A 27,058-nucleotide genomic window follows, 5' to 3' on the forward strand; every position below is an offset into this window, starting at 1 on the left:
ATGCACAACTTTTTAAGACAAAAACTACCAAAGAAATGAGTGCAAAATTGAAAATGAAAATGTAAAGTCATGTGACTGTATTGGTTCGACGTGTGTTTGCTTTTTTATTGTGTCCATGTGTGCAATTATTATGTAGCACACATGTATGTGTGTGTGTAATGAAACCGTCTCCGCCTCCTCCTTTCTACTCATCCACCCCAGGAGACCGAGAGCCCCGTTAAATGCCCCTTCTCGTAATGAATAAAAATGAGAGGAAAGGAAGGGCGGAGTCTACTACGTGACTCAATTATTGAATCAACGGGGCCACCCTCCCCAGTCCTCAAGCACTGGTAATGCATTTTGTGGGGATGTCTCATCATCTTCAGAGCGGCTCGCAAGAAAAGGGAGAGCTTATGACCGGGCACACGTTAGTAAAGCTTAAGACAGAGTAAACAAGCCTCCTTCCTGAAACAAGGAAACTGTTTTCTCCACAGAGCAGCAACATTCTCGGGAGTTTAAGGTACGGCTGTCCATTAGTTTACAGAATTGTTTGGTTCAGAATTATTCTCGTGGACAAAACTGCTGCTGTTCACTTAATATTAATTTTAGCCTAAATCTTTCACAACGGTACGACTAACTCAAATGCTTAAACTACTGAGTGATATTATAGGAACTTTTCCTGGGAATGGTGTACAAGGACTGCATGAGCATATGGCAACCGCATGTTGCGATATGCTGCTGTTGGGAAAGTCTGAGACTGAGTGGTTTAAACCGCAATCTGGCTGTGCTGTCTGGAAGAATTTTGTTTATATATATATATATATATATATATATATATATATATATATATATATATATATATATATATCATGAGCGCATTCAAGAATCATTCATTGTGGAGTCAGCTCGTTACATTTAATACATTTCAAAGAATGTACAATACTTATTTTCTACAATCAAATCTGGCTTCGGTAGTGTGTTGCAGACACTGCTTTTATGGCATACTGAGATCCCCACTGTAATTGATTCTGATAATCTATTTGAAAGCACGTTTGAATGAACAGATAAAACACCATAGTATCTCTTCACAACAATGCAATTGTGTAAAATGTGTTTTTACAGTGCCTTCCAAACTAGTGGTACTGTACGTATTATTTTAGAATGTCTTAACATATATATATATTTTGACTTTATGTACGTATGTAATAGAAGTGAGTTTTTTATAAAGAGATTTTTTGGGGGGTGGCATAGGGCCAAGTGCAGACCCCCCAAATGTGCCACGCCCCCAGTCAGTGATATGACAGTAAGTGCAAAGACAAAAGCACATTTTCAATAAGGAACAGGTTTGTTCGGTTCTTCCTAGTTTCATGCAGTTAGAAAAGAACGTGCCTTTGCACGCTCACTTCAAAGTAGGACACTGTGTTAAACATTTAAATAAGATGTCTTGTAATATACAGTACTAACAACATTTACACAGTGGATACAGAGGTTGTTATTCACAAAGCTTTAAGCCAATGATCTTCATTGCAAGGCCCGTGGCCCCTGGTGGACTTTAGTGCAGCCCCTGACGTGTGGCCCCTGACAATACACAAATGTGAAAAAGACGGTGTGGCGGCCCTCACACTGATGTCTTATCAGCGAAAGTGGCCCCCCTCTGAAAATTAGTGAAGAACACTGCTTTAAGCAATGTTTTGTTTACAACTGTTTCTGTCCATTTTAATGAATTAAATGCAGTTAATTAAACCTTTCAGCGAGGGTTACTGTCGATTTTCTAAAACCTACAGGAATTAACACTGAAAAAACACTCCTTTTGTAAATAAACACCAGTTAGTCTTCGGATATATTGTATATTTTTCCCAGTGTTTTTATAAATAATTATACATACAAAAGTTACCATAACAGCGGTAAAGTTTAACCTTGTACCTGACTGGAAAGCAGTCAGTTGCTTGGATAGGATAACCTAGTGTTTTCTTGTCACTTGCCTGTAAAATCACTGGTTTGACCCAATTTGTTACATTAAGGCAGACTCACCAGTGTGGTTTTTTCTTGGTAGCAATACACTGTGTGTGTTGAGGGCTGGGGGGATGGCTGTCCTTCAGGAAGTAGAGGACTAGCCATGCAAGACCCCACATGTGTTAACAATTAAGGGTTCATTTTGGTAAACTTTTTTTTTTTTTTTTTTTTTTTTTTTTTACATCTGCTTTTTGATTTTTTGAACTGATACTCGTGTATTATGACCCTTGATTGGTCCTAACTACTTGTCCCAAACCATTACATGAAAAGTTACATTTAAAAATATATTGTGAGCAAAGACAATTCTTTCTGAAGTGATGAAGTGTAGAATCAGAGTTTTTTGGCTGTCATCATTTAAATGGGTAGAATGGTTTAAAAAGGGGGGTAACATAATGCAAGCATAGGTTTTAAATATTGTAGAACAGAATTGTAGAAGTTTTTGTATAAAGCAGCAATTTCTTTGTTTTAAAAGTGCTTGTATGTTTTTCATTTTTCAAGAGACCAAAAAGGAGAGCAATCTGTCTGTCAATTACAGAAAAAATGGAACATTCTCTTTAAGGTTCCCTAGAGTATTGTTTTTAAGTTTTTCACAAGTGAATCATGTACTGTAGATGTAGAATCTCAACATTAGACTGCTGTAGTACGTAGTTTACAGTACATACCGATGTTGAATAAAGGGACATCAGAAAATTAGTTATTAATTTCACACAAACAAAAGAGGGTTTACTGTGACTGCAATTTTTTTATTATTATTAATAAACCTTTCTTTAAATCAAATGTACTGTATTTTTACACCTATCTTTACTTTTCTTTCAGTAAGTATGACTCTCTGTTGTAGTAGACCCTAAATAATTAGTCAAACATAAACGGGTCTATCTGCCACTGCATGTCTGCTGAGTATGCTAGGACTTTGAAAGCTATGCTTATTCATGATTGGTTTGTACCATTTGGCTAAAGCTGTATTCCAAATTAAAGGATAATATAAAAACAATTTGTGCTCTAGTTCTCTATTTACATTTTTGTTCCTTTCAGAAAAAAAGTAGACAAACTTATTTCTAAAAAGGTAGAACAATTCAACAGTACCTGCTTGAAGGAAAAAAAAAATAATATTCTCCACACCTTATTTTCAAGTCATTTTAAAAGCAACATGGAACAAGTTGGTATTGATATGAAAACTTACAGCTCAAAAGTTGTTTGCTTTACCTTGAAAGGGCACAAGTCTGAACAGTTGACCTTTATACTCTACATGGCTCTTTCAGTTTAGTGGCTTGAAAATCGTTACGTCACGCTGACATTACAGGTTTTTATTTTTTATTCTTGCTTACTGTGTTTTACCAAACACAGCAGGAAAGTGTTTCACAACAACACAGCTTTAGCTGTTCATTCGCAACTAAAGACTAAGATTTCAGTACATAGGAAGTACCTTTAAGAATGTTGGGTGTTTCTGTACTGATAATTGGAAGCCTGTATTTACACCTTGTCTGAAAAAGGCTCCTTACAGCTTGCTCCTATATTGCAGTACTAAGTCTCTGTCATTTTTGTGGGATTTGTTTAAGCACCTTTCTAAGGCGTGCTTCCAGAAACTTCTGGAAAAGTCTTTTGGTCTGAAGGTACAACTTGGAAGTCTACATTTTAAACAACAAAGAGGGAATGGTAAAACTGGCCGTTTGAAAGTGCAATGCTGTAAACGACCAAACAGGCCATGTTTTAAATTATGTGAAAAACTTGTAACTTCTGACCCCAGGCTGAACAATTCTGAAATTCATTCTAAATGTCTTTGTGTGTTTGGAAAACACAAACGGCCACTTTGGTCAGTGTATTGAGTTTGATCGCCAGACATTCCAGCCGAGCTACAATAGTAGGTTGTCAGCATAGTTATTTTTGGTCTCAGTTGGTTTGACCAGGATCATGAGAAATAGCTAAATTTGCAGCTTCTTCCCACAAGTCTGTCTGACAAGGAGATAGGTTGTGACAGAAGGGGTAGGAAGCACATGTACAGCGACCATGTGAAATAACACTGATGCGCATGGGAACAGGCAGCCAGACAACAAAAACGAGCCACTCGGGAATTTCAATAGTGAGACACTTGCAGAGCTCTTTCAGTAGGAGTGAACTTGAACTTGAAAAACAGCAAGACCTCCTCCCTTAATATCTTACTATTTTAAACTAGAACACTGTCGCCAATAGAAACACATTACCTGTGACCTTGCAATGGTAAATACTGTAGCTCCTGGAAAGGGAGATGTGTTTAATGTGATAAAACCTTGGCTCAGCAACAGAGATTCAATCACTACCATTTTACTGAGAAATGTGATGATGCTTCAAAATCCGAAAGCATTCACTGTCTGGTGAAAAAAATCTTTTCATATTAAAATTGTATTATATGGTTGATGGAAGAGCTGTAAGGATTGCTCCATAGTACATTGGGATACGAATAATATAATGTTCTACTTTAGTGTCATTCACTGCCTACGTTTTATTTTGAGTTGTGTGCTCTGTTATGTATTCTGCTATATGCTAACTGGAATATGGTGTCTATAATGCTCTAAACAATGGCAGATCAAAATACTGCTGTATAAACCCAACTGATGAGTAACCTTTACTGGCAAGATTGTGGGTGTAATATTAGCTGTATCATTGTAAAATACTGATTACTTGTAACAGGCTAGGTAATAAAGAAGGTACCTTCGTATCTTGGTGCTCAGTTTTGCAAATGAAACAAGTTTATACCATTACTATCAGAATAGACGTGGAGCCAGAGAAGAGAAATATTACTTTCCAAATTGTGACTGTTTTGCTACAGAGGTACTACAGTATAATGTCTGCTCATGTCTTACTGTATAATTATGCACCTGGTTATTTCAATTAAGCCACAAAACCACAAACACATTTTCTAGGTTTTCTTTTTTTAAATCCCCTCCACCTCACCCAGAGGAAAAAGGTATACTGTGACTAAACATCCGTTTCATTAATAGGGTCTTCCCAGCATCCCCTGGGAATGGTTGTGGCAAGGGCTAAGTGTATTTGAAGAGATGGAGGTTAAATCTGTGTCTGTGCATTGTACATCTCTTGTCTGAGAATCAAATAAGGTGAATGTGCTGGTTGAGTATGCTAGTAGCATACCAGGAAAAATAAATGCAACCTCTGAAGTACAGTAATAGAGAATGTAATAGACATTTTACATTTAAAAGTGATCCTTGTTCATGATTTACTTGAGGATCCCTCTAAACAGTATTTACTTATTGAATCGCCACAATTTCAACCCCCGTTCTTAGTCCACCCCACCCCCCCACCAACACAAACACACATGCTTTTCTAGTAATAACTAAATTGAGTGAATAAAATAATGTTTTCTTTACTTTTTTACTGACGAAGGGAGCAACAAACACACTATACAATTATCATGGTTGTATATTATAGGGCCAGTTTGTAAAGACAGCTGTCTCTCTGCTTCTAGATGTATTCCTAATGAGCTTCCAGTAGCACAAGAAAGTATGTTGGCACCCAATAGACGCAGACATACCTTATCTAAAATTGTGTATGTTAGTCAAAGACGGCTATAGTTGCTGATAAGAAAACCATATACTGCACTTATTGATGCTTATTGGCAGCTGCTACAGACCTGGCCCAGCCCTCAGCAGGACAGGTGTTTGAACCAGGCTTCTTGCATGCTTAAACTGTGAACACTTTCAAACCTCTTACATTTAGCCAATCATATTGCCAGTTAAAACAGAAGACAACCAGCTGTCCTCAGGGGAAGAAAAGCAGGTGTTTATGGATTTTAAATTCTCTTACCCCCCTTGGGAAGACGTGTTCTGGTTTTGCCAGGTTTAATCACAGATCACTGTCTTTGAGGTTCTATAACCTGAATCACTTTCTTTATCCTTATCAACCTGTGCATGTTTTCAGGGTTTTGTTTAGCACCCAATCCAGGAACTCTGATAAGTGAACCTGGCACATTGCATTGGTATATAACTCCTATGCCTGTGTTTCTGTTTACAATGGCTTTATTTGACAGAAATGAGTAGATTATCATTAAGTGCTTAGGATGTCTGAGAGAACTTTTTTTCTTTTTCTCTTGGGAGGTAAACAAAAAACTGGCGTGCCACTATCTCTTTCCCAAATGAGAGCCTCCCTTTTCGAATTTACAGTATTTTGAAATTCTTTCGTTATTGAGTCGGTGTTGCTTTGTTGCCCGGACCTGTCAGATTTTATGAGCACTGTTTTTAAACTGCATGTTTTGAGTAAAACTAGCTTTGGCTGCTATCCTTTCACATATTTCTCTTTTTAACAACTGTTGAGGCCTTTAATAAATCAGTAAAGTAATTCATTTGCAGGTACTTGATGCAGCTCTAACATAGGTTTCTGTTAACAGAAGCATGAAAATAGCATAACGCATACTTCTCATAGATCATCCAGCACTTGCCAACAGCCATAAACAACATATATGGACAGGTACTCAGGAACGTCTTTGATTTGTTTTTTTGTAGGACCATTCTGTGAAAATGTAAATGTTTACATCAGTATGATATTATATCCCCAGTAACTCATGAGGGCGGAAGCAAGTAGTTTTTTTTTTTGTTGTTGTTTTTGTTTTCATGAATTAAACTGCTTCAGGCACATTAAACTGTTGTCGATATCCACAAAATAAAAACCTTTTTAATACAACTTCTGTGTGGGTCTGGGGATTTGTTTTCACTGCCTGAAAAGCAGGCAAGTCTGAATATAAAAGAATACCTACTTAATTAGTTTTTTCTGTGTTATTTTTCTGGCGTGTTGTCGGAACCTTAAACCCTGGCCTATTACTGTTACAATACAGCCGATGGGGCAGTTTTGGGGAGGTCAAAATGTCACTTTTCACACTAGCCTTGGTTTTGTGCTGGTTCTTCTAAATATTAAGTTGAGTTTGTAATTTTAGTATTTTGATTCAATGCTGAGACTGAAGTTGGAGACTGCCTATTTTTTTTTTTTTTTTTTGCATGTTCATTTGGCAATTTATAGAAACTGAATTAAACTTTGTATGCTATAAAATTTGTAAGAAACCATGTGAGTGTATAAGACAAATTGTCTGAATTATTTATTTCATGTATATGAAATATATATATATATATATATATATATATGAGTATGTATGTATTGACTGCGCACACTAGTTTGAGTATAGGAAATTGGTCACTTTGTGTTTATAATAGGTCCACGGGAACACTTAGCAATGTAAAGTGTTGGTTCCAGTTAAGTCACAGGAAACTCGAAGGGTGTGAAAGTGTGATTGAAATAACTCCATCCATATTTGGTATCTGTTTAATCTCTTCATTTCAGGGACCCACCCTGTCTGTTTGTTAAATGGAGTTGAGCTAGTGGAAAGCGAAGCAACAGACTTTAAAGTATAATCCAGGTGTCGGCACATCTGTTTTTTTTTGTTTGTTTGTTTTTTTTCATTGTATGTAACTACTATAAAAAAGGGAACTTGTTGTTTTTGCTCCCCTTTCTCATATAGGTCACTATATTAAAACCCTGCTTGCAGTATAACTCATTTTATCTCCTTTCTCTTTTCAATGCTGTCATTATTTGTAGGTGGAAACTTTTAGGAGAGAATAGGGAGAAAAGGTTCTCTCCCTGTGGGTGAAATCAAGATCGGATCATCCCAGGTGTGGTAAAATAAAGTCAATAGAAAGGAGGATATTTCTATAGTGCACAATGGACACCAAGCAATATATTCAGTGTACTTCAAGGTGCAGGTGTGTGTGTGTGTGTGTGTGATTTTACAATAATGTGTAAAGGGTAACATAACCTCTGTCTATTTCCTACGAACCTGAGCAGTTCATGAGAGTAAAGCCTAGGACACACATGAGCAGCGCAGCACCGCTTGCAGGGCGGTGCGCGGCGATAACGCTTTGCTTGGTGGACAAACATCAACGGTTGTAAAGCGGTGATTAAAAAAAAGAAAGACCGCGCACCACCTTGCAGCACTGTAAAAATGTATATCATTCTTGAACTTGTACTGCTTGAACCCAGAGTGAACAACCATGTCCATCTCCAGAAATTTTGATCAGGATCTAACATTGTAAGTTCCCATATCAGAATGCCACTCAGAAAGTTTTGCCTTTTTATTTACCTAAGGATATGCATGTAAAATATGATATTTATTTTGGGATACAATCTGTAAGCCTTTTTCTACAACTATTTATTATATATCCAGCAAGACTGGACTGTGGTACTGTATCTGTAGTTTTATACATTGTATAGGAGCTGCTATTATTAAGAAAAAAAGGGATCACATTCTTCGCAATTGTATACACAATAATCGTCTGACAACTGGTTAATTGCTTGACTTATATCTGAGAAATGATACAGGATGTCAAGTAGCTGGATTTATGCAGGTTGTAAATGGTTAGTATTTGTTTTGATCAATAGTCCATTAACCAACATCCTTGACATTCTAATTTTTATAATCAAATAGCTCGGGATGCTGAGAAACTTCAGCTATCAGTAGCTCCTCCATGTTGATGGATATTCAAGTTCATGACATGACACATCCCACACCATGGACCTGATCGGCTAGACCCAGATTTGCTGCTGTGGGAAAATGTTTGAGCAGCAAAATATTGCTTGCTGAGTGATATTTTGCCATTCTAAAATTCTGCCGCTGCGACATTTTTCCGCAACGTCATTTTTTCATCAATGTGTGTTCACTCTAATTGAAATAAGATGAGCGATATGTGTGGCATTTTGCCGCTCCCTGCTAGCCATGTGTGTCCTAGGCTTTACAGATCTGTACGGATCTTAGGTTATGCCCTACGATCACAAACCTAGTTCTGGCCTCTGATTTGAATAACTTCAGATCTGCTTTTCTGAACTATCGTTTGCTTTTCACTTTTATACAGTTGTCTCATGTTATACTACCCACTTTATAATGCCACCCTCGCAAACCACCAACTATTCTGTCTGAACAAATGTCACCAATATAAAAACAGTGCTATTTGTATCTGTTATATCGCCAACCTGCTGTCTACCACCCGCCAACTTCCCAAGCCAATCAAACATAAGCATTGTAGTTTCCCTTATTGTAGCGCCAGAAAAATAATCATGGCTAGTTAAAACAACAATGTTATGCAGTTAACCTTTCACTTGCTTTCCTAATTCATTGTTAACTGAACGTTCATTCAGGGAGGGCTAGGTCGGCCAGTGTGTCCTCCGCTCACCGTGCACCAGCGACCCCTGTGGTCTGGTCGGGAGCCTGCTGGCTTGCCTATAAGCTGCCCAGGGCTGCGTTGTCCTCCGACGCTGTAGCTCTGAGGTGGCTGCATGGTGAGTCTGCAGTGCGTAAAGAAGCAGTTGGCTGACGGCACACATTACGGAGGACAGCGTGTGTTCGTCTTTGCCGCTCCCGAGTCAGCGCAGGGCTGGTAGCTGGTGAGCTTTTTTATTTATTTATTTATTTTTGACCCTCGCTGTAACTCCACCCTCGCTTATTGCCCGTTTTTGCCCATGGCCCTTGCCAGGCGGTATAAAGAGGGCTGACTGTACTAAATACAGCTGGGGGGGGGGGGGACAACACATTTCAGAAGTTAGACTGTTAAACAGTTGGACCCAGACTCATTTTTTAGCTCAAAGTACACATTTTGGCTTGCAAAGATTGGGAATTTTGAAGCTTGCTGTAAGACTCCCTGTTATCCCGCTGACATGAAGCCTTCCAAAATGTTTCTGGGGCTCTCTGTTGCTGCAAGTATTTCTTAAATAAATGTTGCATTATTTTTTTGTTGTGGATGTTGGGACATTGAAATATGTTATGTCTATAAACCAGCTATATTTGTGTTCAAAGATCACAATGCAGAGGTTATCGAAAGGGAATTTTCAGTGTTACCATATATCTGCATACATATCCACAATGAACAGTTAGTTTCTTACTCTACTGACCAGAATAGGCTTTAAATGTGCCGTTTTGTGGTTGGTTCAGCCTTATTTGTGTTTTAACAGTTGTGCTTAAACAGTTCAAACAGGTTATGTTTTTTTTTTTTTTTTTTTTTTTTTCCTATTGCCGTTTCAAGGCTTGGCAGTTTGGATTCCCTGCTCGCACAAAGGCACCATGATTTATATAACAGGGGTTAAAGTGCTGTGTTGTACTAGAACTGTGTGTGATATATACACAATACCAGTCAAAAGTTTGAGTACACCTGCTTGAAACCAGGTTTTTCATGATTATCAATGCTTTTAACTGTATGAACTTGTCTATAAACACTTAATATTTCATTATATGGTAAGTGTACTTATGTAAGCTGATAATCATAAGTGAATTGCATTCAAAGATTTAATTTTAAATGAAAATGTAAATCTTGTCAATTTTCAATGAAATGGTCACCCAAAGCAAGGGGATTTCAGTCTGAAGCCCAAAGTCTGAAATGTGTATAACACGGTGTTAGAACAGAGGCACAAGTTTGTCATTCCTGAATGTAAGGGAGCAGAAAATTACAAAATACGCTCAGTTAGCAAAGAAAAAAGACTGGAATTACTTTAAGAAATGAAGTCAATCTTTAAGACAAATCGCAAGAACTTTGCAAGTGTCTGTAACTGCTGTGGCCAAGACCATCAACCGATTTAAAGAAATTGGCACTCATGAGGACCGAACAAGGTCAGGCAGGCCAAGGGTGACTTCAGAATCAGAGAACAAGTTAATTTGAGTCACTAGTCTGCAAAACTGGTGATTAACTCCCCCTGAAATCAAGCTCAGCTAAATGCTACTAGAAGTACAGATGTTTCAACATCACCTGTTCAGAGGAGATTGCGTGAAGCTGGCCTAACTGGAAGAATTGCCTCAAAGAAATCATTAAGAGTGCAGAATAAGAGGAAGAGACTTGCCTGGGCCAAAACGTTTGAGGAGTGGAAGTCTGTCTTGAGTCAAAAATTGAAATATTTGGATCCAACCGCCGAGTATTTGTAAGATCAAGAGAGGGTGAGCACATGAATTGTGCATGTGTGGTTCCCACTGTCAAGCATGGAGGAGGCAATGTCATCGTCTGGGGTTGCTTTGCTGGTGACAGAGTTGGTGATCTTTACCAAGTCCATGGCAAGCTCAACCAGCATGGCTATCGTAGCATCCTTCAGAGGCATACCATTCCATCAGGATTATGGCTAGTTGGGCAGTCCTTCATTCTTCAGCAAGATATTGACCTGAAACACACCTCAAAGTTGTGCAAGAACTATCTGGCGAAGAAGGAAAGTGAAGGATAACTCAATCTAATGACCTGGCCTGCCCAGTCTCCAGACCTCAGTTCAACAGAACTTGTATGGGACGAACTGGACAGAAGAGTCAAAGCAAAGCTACCCACAAGTGCCGTACATCTCTGGGAATTGCTGCAGAAGAGCTGGGAAGACATGTCAGGTGATTTCCTGCTGAAACTTGTTAACTGAATGCCTTGTGTTTGTGAGGCTGTTATTAAGGCAAAAGGTGGCTATTTTGAGGAATCCAAGATTAAGACAATTTTCAATTTTCTTGAACATTGCTTTGATACTCCTTTAGGTTTTGTTTTGTATATTATAACATGTGTTTTCATTTTCAAGTATTTACAGAAACGTATACAATGTAAAACATTTGTCAATTATGATAAAAACCTACTTTCCAGCAAGTGTACTCAAACTTTTGACTGGTACTATATACTATATACTATATATATATTCCATAATCTCTAACCAAACAGTTGTGGAAGAGAGGCAGTGGATGTTGATTATTTCAGAGAAAAATAAGCAGCTATACCAATAAACATGTTCAGTACAAACAAAGGAATCCTAGAATTGGGGGATTTGTGACATATACATGTTATTTTAACTTGTCCGCTGTAGTCTGTTCAGTTTCTGAAGATGAAGCAACGATTCCGGTAGCACTGCATAATTTGTAAAACAGTGGAATTGCTTGGTTCTAATTTGTGTCAAGACTTGTGTCTGTCTTTTACAAATTAATCAGACAGCACCCTGTTCAACATTCGAGTATCACTAAATGTGTGGTTTGTAGCCGAAAGTGTGGAGTCTTTGATATTACTGTAATACAGTAAGTATTGCACTGGTAGTGTATGCACCTCCAAATACTCAGAGCTGCAACCATTGTACTTCATCTGCGGCCAGAAGTAGCTTTTTAATTATAAAGGAAAAAAAGAATACATTAAAATAAAACATTAAAAACATCTATTTAAGTGGGATTATCACAGTTTTATTTAGATTTTTGACATGTAAGATAAGCAGTTTAGGTATTTGTAATCCTTGATTTATAACCCTACAGAACTCTGATAGCATTTGAAGGAGGTGAGGCATGGAGGTTAGAGGTGGATGTTAACATTCCTAGGGGATCAGGACACCGGCTTGTTGGACAGCTCTTGGGGGTAAACTGTTTACAGTGGGAGATCCAGCAGGTCAGACAGTAATATAATGCCAGATACTCCCTTTGTCTTGTACTGGAGCCCTAATGATTGAATTACATTAGTAGGCATTTACTGTAGCACAACAAAGGGGTTCTCACTTCACCTTTTCTGAATAAACACATACTCCTTTATGACAGTACTTTATCTATACATGTACGAGTCTTATGAGTAGTACAGTACTTGTTAATAAAAAGTATTAGATTAATATAGGCAGTTGCTATTGACACCAGCCAAGTCTTTCTTTAAAAGCCAGCACAATTTGAAAAGGGTGATTCGGCTCAATTTGTTTCCCTGGAAAACGTTTCACAACTATTTATTGGGGCAGTATAAGTTACGTTCCACCAGATGTGGTACGTAGAAGGAAACAGGCAAGACAACAGCGTAATATAGGGGGAACACTGTAAATGGATAACATAATTTGTGTAGGTTTGAAATGAGGTATAACTGCAGTTTTTTTGTTGTACGCAAAAGGTTTAAATGATTGTAAGTGGTGTGGTCACTATTCAGTGCTCAGATCATAGGTTCATTTGTGGGCAGTGTTTAGTCAACCTAGGTAGAGTGGAAGTCTAAAATGGTATGGCTGGCTGGTTCCATCTTGAGGGCGAGTAAATCTTGCATGTGCGGGGTAAAGGAAAACTCACCACGGGACCAGCTTTTGTGGCTTGGAAGCTGAACATATAATCATGGGTCAGGATTTCCTCTTGTGAAGTGCTTAGATTTGTTTTAGTATATTGGAGGAACAGAATACAGACATGAAGACACTAGGGAAAGGGAGGCTGATAAATTGTAAGACGAGTGGAATAATTGGGAGATCTTTTCAGTCTGTGCAGGAAAAGTTTTGAGGGCAGCATTGTCTAGGGAAAAAAACTGGGTTCAGTCCCAGAGACACTAGATAAACCAGCTCAGGAAACAGGACTGAAGCCATTGAGTGATATAGATGGTTTCCTACTGTCTCTAGAGACAAACTTGAGTTTCATGGAGTCTGATCTGACAGAACATTACAATTACACTGTCATATAGCATTTTTGTTTTACAGTATATGTAACCCTAACTGCGGAATATAGAAATCGTACTCTTACACAGCTATCTGAATTATTTGTGATGTATTTGATTCATTCATTTGCAAGGAAATTGTGTGGCATGTTCAGCTTGAGATGAGGCCTGGCTGTTATAAGGGTTACAGAAGAGCATAGAAAGTAAATTGAATCCAATCCTTTATTACCTGCTTTACATTGTTTATTGGAAAATCAGAAGAGGTGGTGTTTGTCCTGCAATTATCTGTTTGTTTGAGTGACGTGTGAACTCTCTCTCTCTCTCTCTCTCTCTGTGTGTGTGTATATATATATATATATATATATATATATATATATATATATATATATATATATATATATATATATATATATTTATCCTTTTTATCTCTTTACAAATCTTGTTTCTAAATACAAATTGACATTCTGAGTGAGCAACAAAGTGGTGGTTAGGGTTTCCACCTATCCCTTTTTTATTTGTATTTTTTTCTCTCCACAATTGAGGTACAGATTTTAAAAATAGAATTAAACTCAAACAACCTGCCACTTGTGATAAGTTTGCTCCTCCTGTTTAGTTTTTGTTGCATGAGGTGGCAGCCCTAGAGGTGGATCCTCCAGTATTTGCCTTCCCTGGTGTAACTGGAATGTGCATAATTTTGACGACCCTTTTCAAATGTTATTTTTTCAGCGCTTTGTAAAATATACAATGACTTGCACACTCAAATGTATACTACTATAGGTTTGTAAGTGGTCCTGGTAACCTGAACCTGGGTAATAATACTAAGGATTTTGGTACCAGGTCAGACCACCTATTTTTTTTTTATCATGACTTTTGACAGATCAAGCCTCAAACACTGCTTCTGTCAGTCTATGTGAATGCTCTCCAGGCAGGCCTTCTAACAGCATATTTACCAAAGAAAATGGTTAAAAAGAAACACAAACTGTATAAAAACAGTATCGTGGTCTTCTGGAGTAACATTAAAAAATCCTATATATTTAAAGTCTGATACCAATGTAGTATACCTTTACCAAGCAAGCTGGAGTGATCCACTTGTCATTTTTATAAAATGATTGCTGAGAAACACATTTTATTAATGCAAGGATGAAGATATGGACATTTTGCTCATGGACTACAGGATGCAAGTTCTAATAGGCTGTTCTAATTTCCATTGAAATGAATGGAAAGAACCACAGATTGTCTTCTAATTGGTACAAATATGACCCAAAGGACTCTTGCTAACTGGAAAATAAGAGTGGAGCACAAAAACGGCACTGTGTTATTGCACGTCCAGCTGTGCGAAGTGACTGCAACAGTGACTTACCAGAAATGTTTTTTATATTGCACCTCTGCAGCCCAATGGAGCTCAATGCTAATTTACCCGTCTATACTGTTTAGTAAATGCTCGTATGTTCACCCTTAATTTCATATATATATATGATATAAAATATAACATTTATTTATTTTTTATTAATAAAAAATGACTAAATTGCAAAAGAAGCATAAGTCAACCTATGATTTTTACCAAGGCATCAATGACAACCTATTCTTTTGAAGACAAAGCGCGACAAATTACAAACAAGTTATTTCTTTCCAAATAAAGACTGATTCTGTGTGTTTGTTTTTGTTTGCTTGATAATGAAATTCACACTGATAACACCCACGCCTCATTCATGTGGATATATTGCCTTGTTTTCTTTTCTGTGTCTTGTTAATGAGTACTTAACAAAGAATTGATTTCCTGAAGCAACTGGGCCTGTCGGTTTCAAACCCAGTCTACAGTACTGATTTGTTGCTCCAATGACCCCAAAAAAACAAACAAGAAGTCATTCAGTTTTATTAGCCTGGCTTGAGTGACTAAATAACATATTGCACAATTGCCTGTTTTGAATGTCTTTTTAAACTGATTGTAAATGTACCAACTGTTTTTGATTTTATTTATTTATTAATTTATTTATGTATTTATTCTTTGGTATGAGCAGTTTACTGCACCGTGCATTGCACACACAACCCAGATCAGTGTTTTAGCTTTTTAATTGAATCTACAGTGTAGATGTTAGGGGTTAGGATGGCTCAGTTGTGTTACCACAGCAAGGTGAAATTCCAATGTAAAACACACAATTTAAACACTATCGTATAGTGTGATAAAACTGTGAAGAAAATCTAAGGTGACATTTTCTAATCGGATTGTGAACTGTGAATGGTACACCCAATACGTGTGGGTTGTGTAGTTCCCTTCTAGACGCATGCTAATTAAAAATGGGTTGCAGCACTGTCTTTCATAATAACTTGTGGCAGCCTTCCAAGATGCAGGAACATGCTGGTTCTAAACCATAACTATGTGCTACTGGTAAAGGGTGGTTAAATATACCTGCTCAAAAACTGCATCAACTGCCTGTATCAATACCCACTCCAGGAATAATCTATGGTGGGATTTGAGAATGTAGAGCACCAGTTAGCTGGGGAATGAGGGCACTGTACATTCTGTGCTGAATTAGTCTACACCCATTTTAAAGAGGTGAGTGACACTTTGGCCTTGCTAATACTCCTGCAAAACTGTCACCAATGAGGCATGCACAAGGCGAATGCAGTTCACATTACAGTACCATTATAGTACACAGATAACAAATGGCATTGCATGTCAGTTGTTGTTTACTATTAACACCATTCCTGGATCTATAAATTAAGTAAGAGTTTTATTGACTTGACAATTTAGCTTTTGTTTCGAGTTAAGGCGGGAGAAAACAGTAACTATAGATTTATGGGTAATCGGGATATGCAGATTTCATTATTACAAGAGCCAATCAAATCACGTGAAAGTCACCAAAAGGCTTCTACATTCACAGCGTTTTAGCAACTGCATACACTGCTTATATTTACTTACTCTCCTGAGCTTTTCAGTTACTGGCTTAACATTACAAGATGTGCCTCCTATGCTGCAGGGTATGGCTCAACATCAGCTTATTTTTCTGAGTAACTAAAAGCATTACAACATACCAATTTAATGTACAATGTACTTATTCTTTATGCGCATTACAGCATACTGTGCCATTCTGTAAATTCAGCTGTGAATGCACTAGAGTAGAGGAAGGAAAGAAAACCCACTGTAATGGGAGCAGAGAGAGGAATCTACTTCATAGGGAGAAGAGAAGTAGAACTGGTTGTCAATGGTTACAAAAAAACAAAACAAAAAATAGCCTACTGCCGAGTCTGGATGAAGTGATTAAGGACCATATTAGCGTCTTTTCCTCAAATAAGCTGTTTTCAATTTTCAGTCCAGTTACTATTGTCTCTGCCCTAAAACTGCAGATAGATATCCATCCCATGCTTACCCTATTTTGTGTAAATTAAAATACACGGTGTATCCAAACTTTTAAATGTTAACACAGAATTCTGTTGCAAGCTTACTGATTGCAATGATAATAGTGTCTGCTGATTTTTTTTTTAAAAATCGAAACATGGGAGCTGCCCATGTTTATAGGACATCTGCTTGGAGATAAACATCACCATCCAGGTGCACTCCTGAAGTTCAACGTGTTTGTTAGTTTTACTGTAACTATGAACTTTTTCAAATCTCTTAAATGTTTGCAGTTGGCTTTCTTTTCCACAGTGTGTAGTAGATGTCCTTTTTTTTTTTTACACCACTTTTGGTAACACCTCAGATTCCTATCTTGAATGTTGCTAACCTGATTTGAATTAAGTAACTATCCTTATATCCAGCTTTTATATATCCAATAAATTGACTTCAGTTGGTCTTTATAGTGTATTGGATATCTTCAAAAAATGTATCATTTAGACAATACTATATATTTTGGAAAATATATTTTAGACATACAGATATGATTTGTTGTTCATCTAGGGAATGTTCAAATGCCTGTACTAAGCAGTGACATCTTGTGGGAGAGGTACATTTACAAAACCCTTTAGTTAACCCACAGCTGCTGTCTGCTGTTGACTCGTCTAATGTGGGATTATTCAATGAGCTATAGCATTCCTTTCATCATTGTGATGAAAGTCCACAAACAAATCACGCTCCCATCATGAGCTGAAGCTCTGTTAAGGGAACCAGACTAAAAGCAATAGAGAACAATTAACATGACGTTTTGGGTCAATATGTAATAAAAATACTTTCATTCTTTACATTGTAACTTTAGGGTAAAGTTGGCATAAAACATTTTAAAATAAAGCAACAAGAGAGATTAATTCTAATGTTTGGAACACAGCCAAGAACCACTTGTGTACGGTCAGCAGCATGTGACCGCTGAAGTTTTGAAAATTATCATTATCTGGTTGAGCCTTTTCATTTCAATACTCCATTGAGCACATTCTTTCAAAACGCACAGCAAAGGCTACAATGGGTTCTATAGACTAGTGCAAAGGTGGCCAAACCATGTTTGTTTGCAGTTCAAGTGCGGCTCCTGTGAAATGCTGAGTGACGCACACTTTGCAGCTCAAATTAACTGAACAAATTATAATAAACAAAAACGGAAAGAGAGAAAGTAAAAATGAACACAAGTTTATTATTTGTGTTCTCTGTATTAATTTGTGTTAATTATTCTTCTCTCTTGTTCTCTTGCCTGTTTCTTTGAGCCTGCATGTTCACTCAAGGGTATTTCGTCACTTGTTGACTTTCGACACAGCTCATGCAATTGAAAGTAAATTTCATAATTTTGAATTAAGTGCTGGTTCATTTCGTGGAGACAATGGGATTGAACAAACCCTCCACGAATAATAATAAATGAACATATGAGGCTTTAAACCAGACTGGAAGAAAGTGGTTAATTTCACTGAAAACAGTGGCAAACCTGTGTCTCATCTGCAACAAATCATTTACACACTGTAGCCTGTACAAGGAGAGTAACGTCAAACATCAAAAACACATTTCATCTGAATATCCTCCTAGATCAGGCTTAAGGCAGATGCTGCTTTCGGTGTTCAGTAAGGAAGCTTATTTAATGACTCAAGTGAGTTTTGGATGGCATGGGATATCGCTCGTGGAAAACGATGAATTAATCTTTTTTTATAAAATTGGAGTGTTGGCGCTAGACTAGAGAATGCACGTTATATTTCAGGTCTAAAATTTTTATTATATTTGCATATCTAGCATCTCGTCATGAGCAGGTACAGTAATCCCTTTCAAAATTAAATGTGCATTTGTCATCCACAAGGTCAACAGTATTTAATACATGCAGCAGTCATACAAAAAAAAAAGCATCTATCTATTTATTTATTTATTTACTTTTTATTTTTTTTAAATCCAGCGTTCATATCTTCAAGGGACGAGCTTGTCAAAAAAAAAGTCCTTACAAAAATTTGAATTTTGTATGATGTTTCTGGTGAAATCAGGGCATTTGTTGTATTTTGCTTCATAATAATTGAATATATTTTGTTTAAAGTTTTAATACACTCTAGACATACAGTACAATACAAATTACACAACGGGTGTAGGCAGTGTTCTATCCCTGGTTCTTGTGTGTTTTGCTACCACTACTGTACTGCACAACAATGCTAGTTTGCTCTTGCAAACATTTCATGTTTTAGAGCAAGTGTCTCGAGGCTCTCAACCATGTGGAAATTTTAGTACGCGGCTTGTAGGGTCATGAAATTTTGCCACCCATGTACTAGTGCATAATTGGCATTTTCTATTATTTTTTGAACATGAAATCAATGGCTGTGTGCCAATTTAGATTATAAATAGACTTGGTAGTATATGTAGCAGCTATCCAATCAGAAAGAACACTATCAGTCTGAAAGGATATGATTTTGTTTATTGCATTTTTTTTAGTACTAGAAGTGGTTCAGTGTTTTTTCTCACATCCATATTATACTGCGTACGCTAGTGCAGTGTGTGTTTGAGCATGAGAAGACGTTTGCATGCAGGATTCCTCTCTCCAGAGAAGCTAAGAGCATATATTTTATTTTGGTACAGTACTGTGGTTATGTTGTCAACAGTGTATTGACATGATACAACCAGGATACTATAGTATGTTTGCATAAGGAATGTACTCTAATGACATTGTTTTGCCGTTAATAATAGTCTACCTGCTCAAGGTGGACAGACCTGTAAAATATTTTTACTACCTGCAATCCTCAATCCTCTCCTGCACCCTTGTCGAAATCTTAAACAGCAGTGTGATTGGTTTTTAGATACATCAATAAAGAAACCAACGTGAAACCCAACTAGCTCTTTTCCCATATCAGGACATAGCTGGAGGGCATTATGCAAACCAAGCTGTTTACAGATTAGCCAGCCATTGTGAGGTTTACTGGGGTAGAGAGGGTGGGTTGTTAGGTAATAAAATATTGCCAGGGTCAGCACATACTGGAAATATTTTAACACTTTATTGCTGCCTGAAATTCCTTGTGTTCCAGGTTGAAACTGTGCTCTCTAGTCGTCCTACTGAAAGACAGAAACCAGGAGGGGATTTTTTTTTCCTTTATTGTCCAACTGTAGTTCTGCAGGCAAAGCTGACAACAATGCTTAGGTATCGAGTCTTTCCTCTGCTTCAAGATGAGTCAAGGTGTTTGTGTTTTTTTGCTATTTAGGCTGGTCTTAAAATCATATAGAGTTTAAGCAATGTACACTATACTTGCCTTGGCTCGTGGCCTTAACTTTTAAAATGTACTTTTCTTAAATAAGCAGGAACCAGCTCTTAAAAAGGAGCCTTGTTATTTTTACTGGAAACAACTTTGTAAGGATTTGTAGGCACAACTTTTTTAGGAACAATTTTGTTCATATTCATTTGCTTTAAAGCAGAAGTACCTGAATACTTTTCTAAAGCCAAACTAATATTCTGGAACATTGATTAATCGCTAATGAAGGCACTAGCAAATTTTTTTTTAATTTTATGTTATATATAATTAATTAATTTTTATTTAAAAGCTCTTCATTTTGTTTTTAGAAAAAGGTATTGAAACAGCAGCGCTAACTGAAGGGCACACCCCAACTGCAAGGAGCATCATGGCAGACCCTGACTATGATGATGATAGCGATGAATTGGTTAAACCCAAAAAGCTCATCAATCCAGTGAAAACCTCCAGGAACCACCAGGATCTTCACAGGGAGCTCCTCATGAATCAGAAAAGGTAAACTGTACGAAACATTAATCTAAGTATTATCATGTTCTGAAAACCTGCTTTTTACTTACAACCATTTTGTTATCAAGTGGGACTGAACTATCTAGGCCAGGGGTCTCCAAACCTGGTCCTGGAGAGCTACTGTGGGTGCTGGTTTTCGTTTCAACCAATCTCTGATACTTAATTGAACCAATTATTGGCTTAATTAGTTAAGATCAATAAGTGTTCCAGATCTTTAGCCACTGCTGATGTAAACATACCTATAAAACCTGCTGGATAGGGGCTCTCCAGAACCAGGGTTGGAGACCCCTGGTCTAGGCATCTAAAGAGTAAGCAAAAGTATGGTCTCCATTGAAGTGATTTAAATTTTGGACATTTTGTTAATGACAGTTCCTTACCTGTTTACATGAAATACCACAGACCCAAGAGCTTGATTGTAATTTCAAATATCATTTAAGAGCCTCTGCCTTGATTCTTTTTTTGATTTCCCTCTGAGAAGATTTTAAACATTTAGATTCGCTGTAAAAGCTTTACAAATCAGCCTTGGTACATTTTTCAATAAACTTTCTTTCTATAGTTTTGCAGTTTGGGCTGAAATAAAACATTTTGTTATAATCAAATGTTCATTCGTTTATTTATTAAGACATACAGTGCTGTGGAAAAGTATTTGGCCCCTGTCTGATTTTCTGCATTTTTGCATATTTTTGACACTGAATGTTATCAGAGCTTCAACCAAAATCTAATATTAGATAAAAGGGACCCTGAGTGAACAAATAATAAAATTTTGACCCTCATTTCATTTCTTTATTAAAGAAAGTTATACAACACCCAATACCCCCGTGTGAAAAAGTAATCTCCCCTCCCCCCTTAGACTCAATAACTGGTTGCGTCACCTTTAGCAGCAGTAACTGCAACCAAACGCTTCCTGTAGTTATTGATCAGTCTCTCACAGCGCCATGGAGGAATTTTTGCCCACTCCTTCATGTAGAACTGCTTCATCTCAGTGACATTTGTGGGTTTTCGAGCATAAACTGCTCGTTTCAGGTCCTGCCACAACATCGCAATGGGGTTTAGGTCTGAACTTTGACTAGGCCATTCCAAAACTTTAAATTTCTTGTACTTCAACCATTCTGATGTGGACTTGCTTGTGTGTTTCGGATGTGTGTCTTGCTGCTTGACCCAGCTGCACTTCAGCTTCAGCTCACGGACGACATTCAGCCTGACATTCTTCTGTAGAATTCTCTGATACAGAGCAGAATTCATGGTTCCTTCAATGATGGCAAGTCATCCAGGTCCTCATGCAGCAAAGCATCCCCAAATCGTGACACTACCAACACCGTGCTTGACCGTTGGTATGAGGTTCTTACTGTGGAATGCAGTGTTTGGTTTTCGCCAGACATAACGGGGTCCATGTTGGCCAATAAGTTCCACTTTTGACTCATCTGTTCATAGAACATTCTTCCAGAACTCTTTCTCTATTTGGACAGTATGGCTTTGACTGTGGGTTGGTGGAGCCCCAGAGTTTTAGAAATGGCTTTGTAACCCTTTCCAGACTGATAGGCATCAACAGCATTTTTTCCGGAGGTCTTCAGGAATTTCTTTTGATCGTGGCATGATGTTCCTCTAGAATCTGTGTGCTGACAACTTCATTCTGAAGGTAAGGGCCAAAGTTAGTCAGACGTATATTGGGCAGGACTGGCCCATATCAGGCCTGGTTGTTAACCAAAGTATTCAAACAGCTGACGCTTATTATCCCGTTAACTGGGTTGAGTTAACTAGGGGGGGGCAATAACTTTTTCACACCTGAAGATTGCATATTTGATTACCTTGCACACCAAACAAATGAAAGAAGCACCACACATTGGTGTCATTTTTTTTTCTCTCAGACTCCGTCATATACTGCTATAACCCACAAAAAGATCTGACCAAATTCAATAGGAAAAATTAGCAAAAATGCACAAAATCAGGCAGGGGGCAAATCATTTTTCACAGCACTGTACATGTCTTTATCAACTTTAGTACAATGCTAGTTGGGCATTTGCAGCAGCTGCAAGCAGACAGAGGTGTAAAAGCAGCAGAGGAAGGAATTCAGTTGCTCTAGTAGTTTAGCAAAATGTTCCATATTAGGTTAAAGCCAAGTCTGTTTTAAAAGATGGCCCTGTGTGGACGACATGACTAGTTGTTCTCAACATGGTAATTATAACGTTAAATTATTTTATTACAGGCACAATAAAGGATTTTTAAATCCTCTCTCTTCCTCCCTATAGATGTCCAGAGGAACACTTTTTAATTAACTCCAGTGCTCTGCAGACTGAAATGAGTTTTTACTTTGCTGTCACGTAGTGTGCTTGGGGGAGTGAGGATGGACATTCTGACTTGCTGTGCAGCTAATGTGCTTTTTTTTTCTCCTTTTGTTTTAGTTTTGTTAAAGACCAACGCATAATTCCTTATTTCAGCATGCACTATTTGACAGATTAATCCATCTGGTAATTCCTGTAAAAATCAATTCTATGAATAATTAATTTATATTATTTTGTTGAAAAATCTTCAATAACAAAAAATTAAATTTAATGTAATGGTATTTGTTTTTTTTTTTTGTTATAGATAGACAGTACTGAAGTCCGCTGTCCTTTAGGTATTACATCACCATTAGTAGGTTTAATGCAAATCTGTTTTCCCATAAAATTACAGCAGAATGCAAAAAAAAGTCTGTTTAGTGTTGAACAGGATGTTCTAGAATTTTAGTGATACGTTAGTAGGTTACACATGGACAGTCGTACATGAGTAAATCACCCACAGTGAGAATATATTTATAAAATAGAAAAGTGAGCTGGAGTGATGACCCCATTCCCACCCCCTGGTGGTTACTAATGTGATGTTTCAATCGTCTTTTAAATAAAGCTATTGTAGCTCTTAAGCTGTTTGGGTTATCATGTATGCACACCATAAGTAAAAAATACGTTTCTTGCTTGTCCTCCTTTTTAAATCTACCAACACTCCACCATCAAGATAAAGACTGATTTCCTGAGCGTAACATGAGAGACATTAGAAGCATCCTTTCTTATTGTTTCGTTGTCAGAAGATTTGTAGGTTGTTGTTGTCCTTGAGGTCTAGAGCTGCAGTTTGTGAAAGTGCTTTGTGATGTGATGTCCGTGGAGTTTGACGGAACTCTCCCAAACAGTCAGAGAGGAAACGAAAGTTTACATTGCTGGAGCCAAACAGTTGATTAATTAAACATATACTACGTATTGTTTGATCTTTCATAACCTTGTCAAACAAAGAGCCCCATTTGTAATTATTTAAGCACTGATGCTGTTTAGATTTGCTGCTAAATAAATACTAGTCACTATAGTCTGAGATGTTTTACATTCTGAATTTAACAAAAAACACTTTAATCAATCCAATATTTATTTTATATAGCGCCTTTCGTAGTGGACAACCATCATAAAGCACTTTACAAGACAGTGAAAAACAATACATAATAAATTAAATGGTGAAATAATAACAGTACGTTAAATACAGTGAAATACAAGGCACAGTACTTGGAACATTCATAGTGTGTTGCTTCTGAAGACAGGATTTTTCATTTCTATGAGCAATTTTATTATGTAATCACGCGTACACTATCACATTACAGCACTGGCTGATCAGTTGCCAGATAATTAATCACTGGGTGTACTTGATCAAACACAAATGGGGTGGGTTTTTTTGTTTTTTGTTTTTTTTTCTTGGCACTTTGTGTGAAACTGATGTAATCGGTGCAGTGTTTTCAGTAGTTTTATTCTTTAGCTTCCTGGGTTATTAAAAGCCATTAACAGAAACTATAAAAAGATTAACAAAAAAAAAAAAAAAATGTATAAGCAGTTGATAAGACCAGTAATATTTACAGAGTATTCTAGTGTATGTGTGGAGACAGAAATGGTTGTGTTTTGGAAATATTGAAATCACATAAGCTGGTAGAAAGGTATAAATAACCAAGCTGGCTCAACATGCAAACCAGTGGTTGTTTTGTAATTATTTACATAACAGAATGCATGCTGTACATAACTTGTTTATGCCAACTAGTGTATCATGCAAAATAGTTGGAATGTAAAAAATAAAATCCATATAACACCCGAAACAGAGCCACATAAATGTTTTTCATGCTGCAATTCTAAGCAGAATTATTTAAACAAAGTTAAATTGTGAAAACAAAGGCCAGCTTGGATATTCAGCTAGATATTCACTGTTCTGTTCACAGAATTCTAGAGCTGTTTAGGTTAAATGGCATTTTACAAGTATTCTTGATGGAGAAAATGAAAATATACACTTCTCTAGGTCAGGTTTGATAGCAAGTATATGCATTGTTTTAACCACTGGCCATGATACAAATATTTTCCATGTATCTATACTGAACATGAGCAATCAATCAGCAGAACCATTTGCTAGAAATTATTTTCTTCCACCAGAAATTCCATCTGCAGTCTCATTATGTTTTAATAAATGAACTCTCTCTCTTAGTTTAGATTGGGGGATTAAGCAAACTGGGGCAATCTGAAAAAGGGACACTGCGATTGTGCATTATGTAACAGTAAAGATTGACGTGCCTACCTTTTTATCCCGTTTGCTGTCCCAAAGGCAAATGCCTTTAATTCGTTTTTTACTGTTGCACCAACAAAACATGTGGTTGTTGACTTCTCCGCTGCCTGCTTTTATGTAACTCAGCATTCCATTACATTCAGCTCAGCTGGATATTGGCAAAAGGGATGATGTCATTCAATCTGCTATCCGATTGATTTGGTACCAGGAAATTATTTGCATATGTTCTAGGATGTTTAGCCACATTGGGTGTGGGTGGGGGGGCAGGCGTTAGATGAAGTTCTGTCTATTTGTTATTTATTTACTTTTAATGTTATTTTATGCCAGTTTAAATACTTTGTTTAAATGGGGTTTTATTTAGTTACAGATGTGTATTTACTGTAAATGATGGTTGTCTGATAGCATATGACACTATTTCATTTGTTTTTGCCGGAAACCTTCTTACAGAAGCTCTTTCATTGCTGACTCTGGGCATTCGTGTCATCCTCAGGGGCCTCGCTATTCAAAACAAACCTGAACTACAGAAGGTCATGGAGAGGAGGAAGAGGGATCAGGTAGTGAAAGAGAAGGAGGAGGAGGCGGTGAAGAAGATGAGTGCCCTGGAGATCGAGCTCATGAAGAGGCAACAGAAACTGGAGCAGGTGAATACAACATGAGCATTAAAAAATGTCTGCACATCAATATGAATTCCAACCAAATAGCTGCTATTACAGCTGATGATTTCCACGAGAAATGATTATTAATCTTTGTCCCCCGCCAACAAAAGAAATAAACTGTGTTGAATCCACCAAACACTTTTATCGCTAATGACTTATTTAACCAGACGCTTTAAAAAAAAAAAAACTGAGAAACGTCAACAGGAATAAAAAGGTAGGTCTTTTTGTTTGAAAGTCAATCATTATAAAGCACTTCAGCTTGAAAGAAAGCATGTAGTGTGCCTCAAAAAAAAAATGGCTAGAACCTTAGATTCTATTTTTATGTTTCAGATTGAACTTGATAAACAAAAAAATGAAGAAGAGCGGGAGAATGCTCCTGAGTTTGTCAAGATGAAAAGTAACCTGAGGAGGACAAAACAAGAAACTGAGTTACTTGAACACGACAGCTAAATTCAACCGCACAGTCCACGGCACATCTGGAGAACTACATTTAAGAATTCTACAGGTTTCGTATCCCTACAACCAACAAAGAGACTTTCTTTGTAGAGACCCAAGCACCTTTGCAGTGTTTTGAGGCTTAACAGTATTTACTTATTTTAATATCATTGGAGACAGGCAGTAATGCAAAGACCAATATATCAACATGGGTACATTTCAGTTGAAACTGAAGTTTGTTCTCTTGAGAAAGAACTTGGAACTTTTAACAGGTGCAAAATGAAGCCAGGGAATGCTACTTTTTTAATGTAAGATTGGAAAGTTGGACACTGGATGAACCTGTGGAGCTGCACTAAAGTGTTTAAAAGCCAAGCTCCGTGCAGATACCATAATATTATTTATGTATTATTTTTGCAATCACTCATAGGAGTTTAAATATGTATAGAGTCATTTTTTGTAAACTAAATTCCTGGAGTTGGCCAATTAATTGGAACACGAGGAGGAACTACTTGGCCGTGCAGTAAACATTTGCTTTTTTATTATTATTTGTATTGTTTTTGTTTATTTTAATTTGGTTGTTTTAAGTTATATGAGAAGTCCAGGTGTAGGTATCTTTTTTTTTCTTTGATTTTTTTTTTTTTCTTCTAATAGGTCAAAAGTTTTACCCATGCCAATATTTCTATCCACAGATGATGTGGAGTATTGAAATGAAAGATTTGCGCTGATAATGATATATAGTGACATTTTATGACAATGCAGTTAAAAGGGGACACAGCTTTGAGTTTCCCTATTACAGCTAGCATTCACTAACTTGCATTTTTTCTGATTTTCTGAATGTAACAATGTCTTTTAAATAAAGATGACAATAATTTACAGATGGAA

The 27,058-nt window shown here is 37.2% G+C and overlaps 1 protein-coding gene across 1 annotated transcript; it reads left to right on the forward strand.

Annotated features, from left to right (window-relative positions):
- The first annotated feature begins 281 nt into the window (after window positions 1–281).
- LOC121319919 (protein FAM107B-like) lies at window positions 282–27,058 on the forward strand. The gene is made up of 4 exons (XM_041257877.1): window positions 282–499; window positions 20,333–20,516; window positions 25,576–25,726; window positions 26,072–27,058. Exons 2-4 carry the CDS (start codon window positions 20,392–20,394, stop codon window positions 26,189–26,191), a joined length of 396 nt encoding a protein of 131 aa, XP_041113811.1. The 5' UTR covers window positions 282–499; window positions 20,333–20,391; the 3' UTR covers window positions 26,192–27,058.

The sequence above is a fragment of the Polyodon spathula genome, chromosome 8 (genome assembly GCF_017654505.1).
Source record: "Polyodon spathula isolate WHYD16114869_AA chromosome 8, ASM1765450v1, whole genome shotgun sequence".
In the NCBI taxonomy this organism is placed as follows: domain Eukaryota; kingdom Metazoa; phylum Chordata; class Actinopteri; order Acipenseriformes; family Polyodontidae; genus Polyodon; species Polyodon spathula.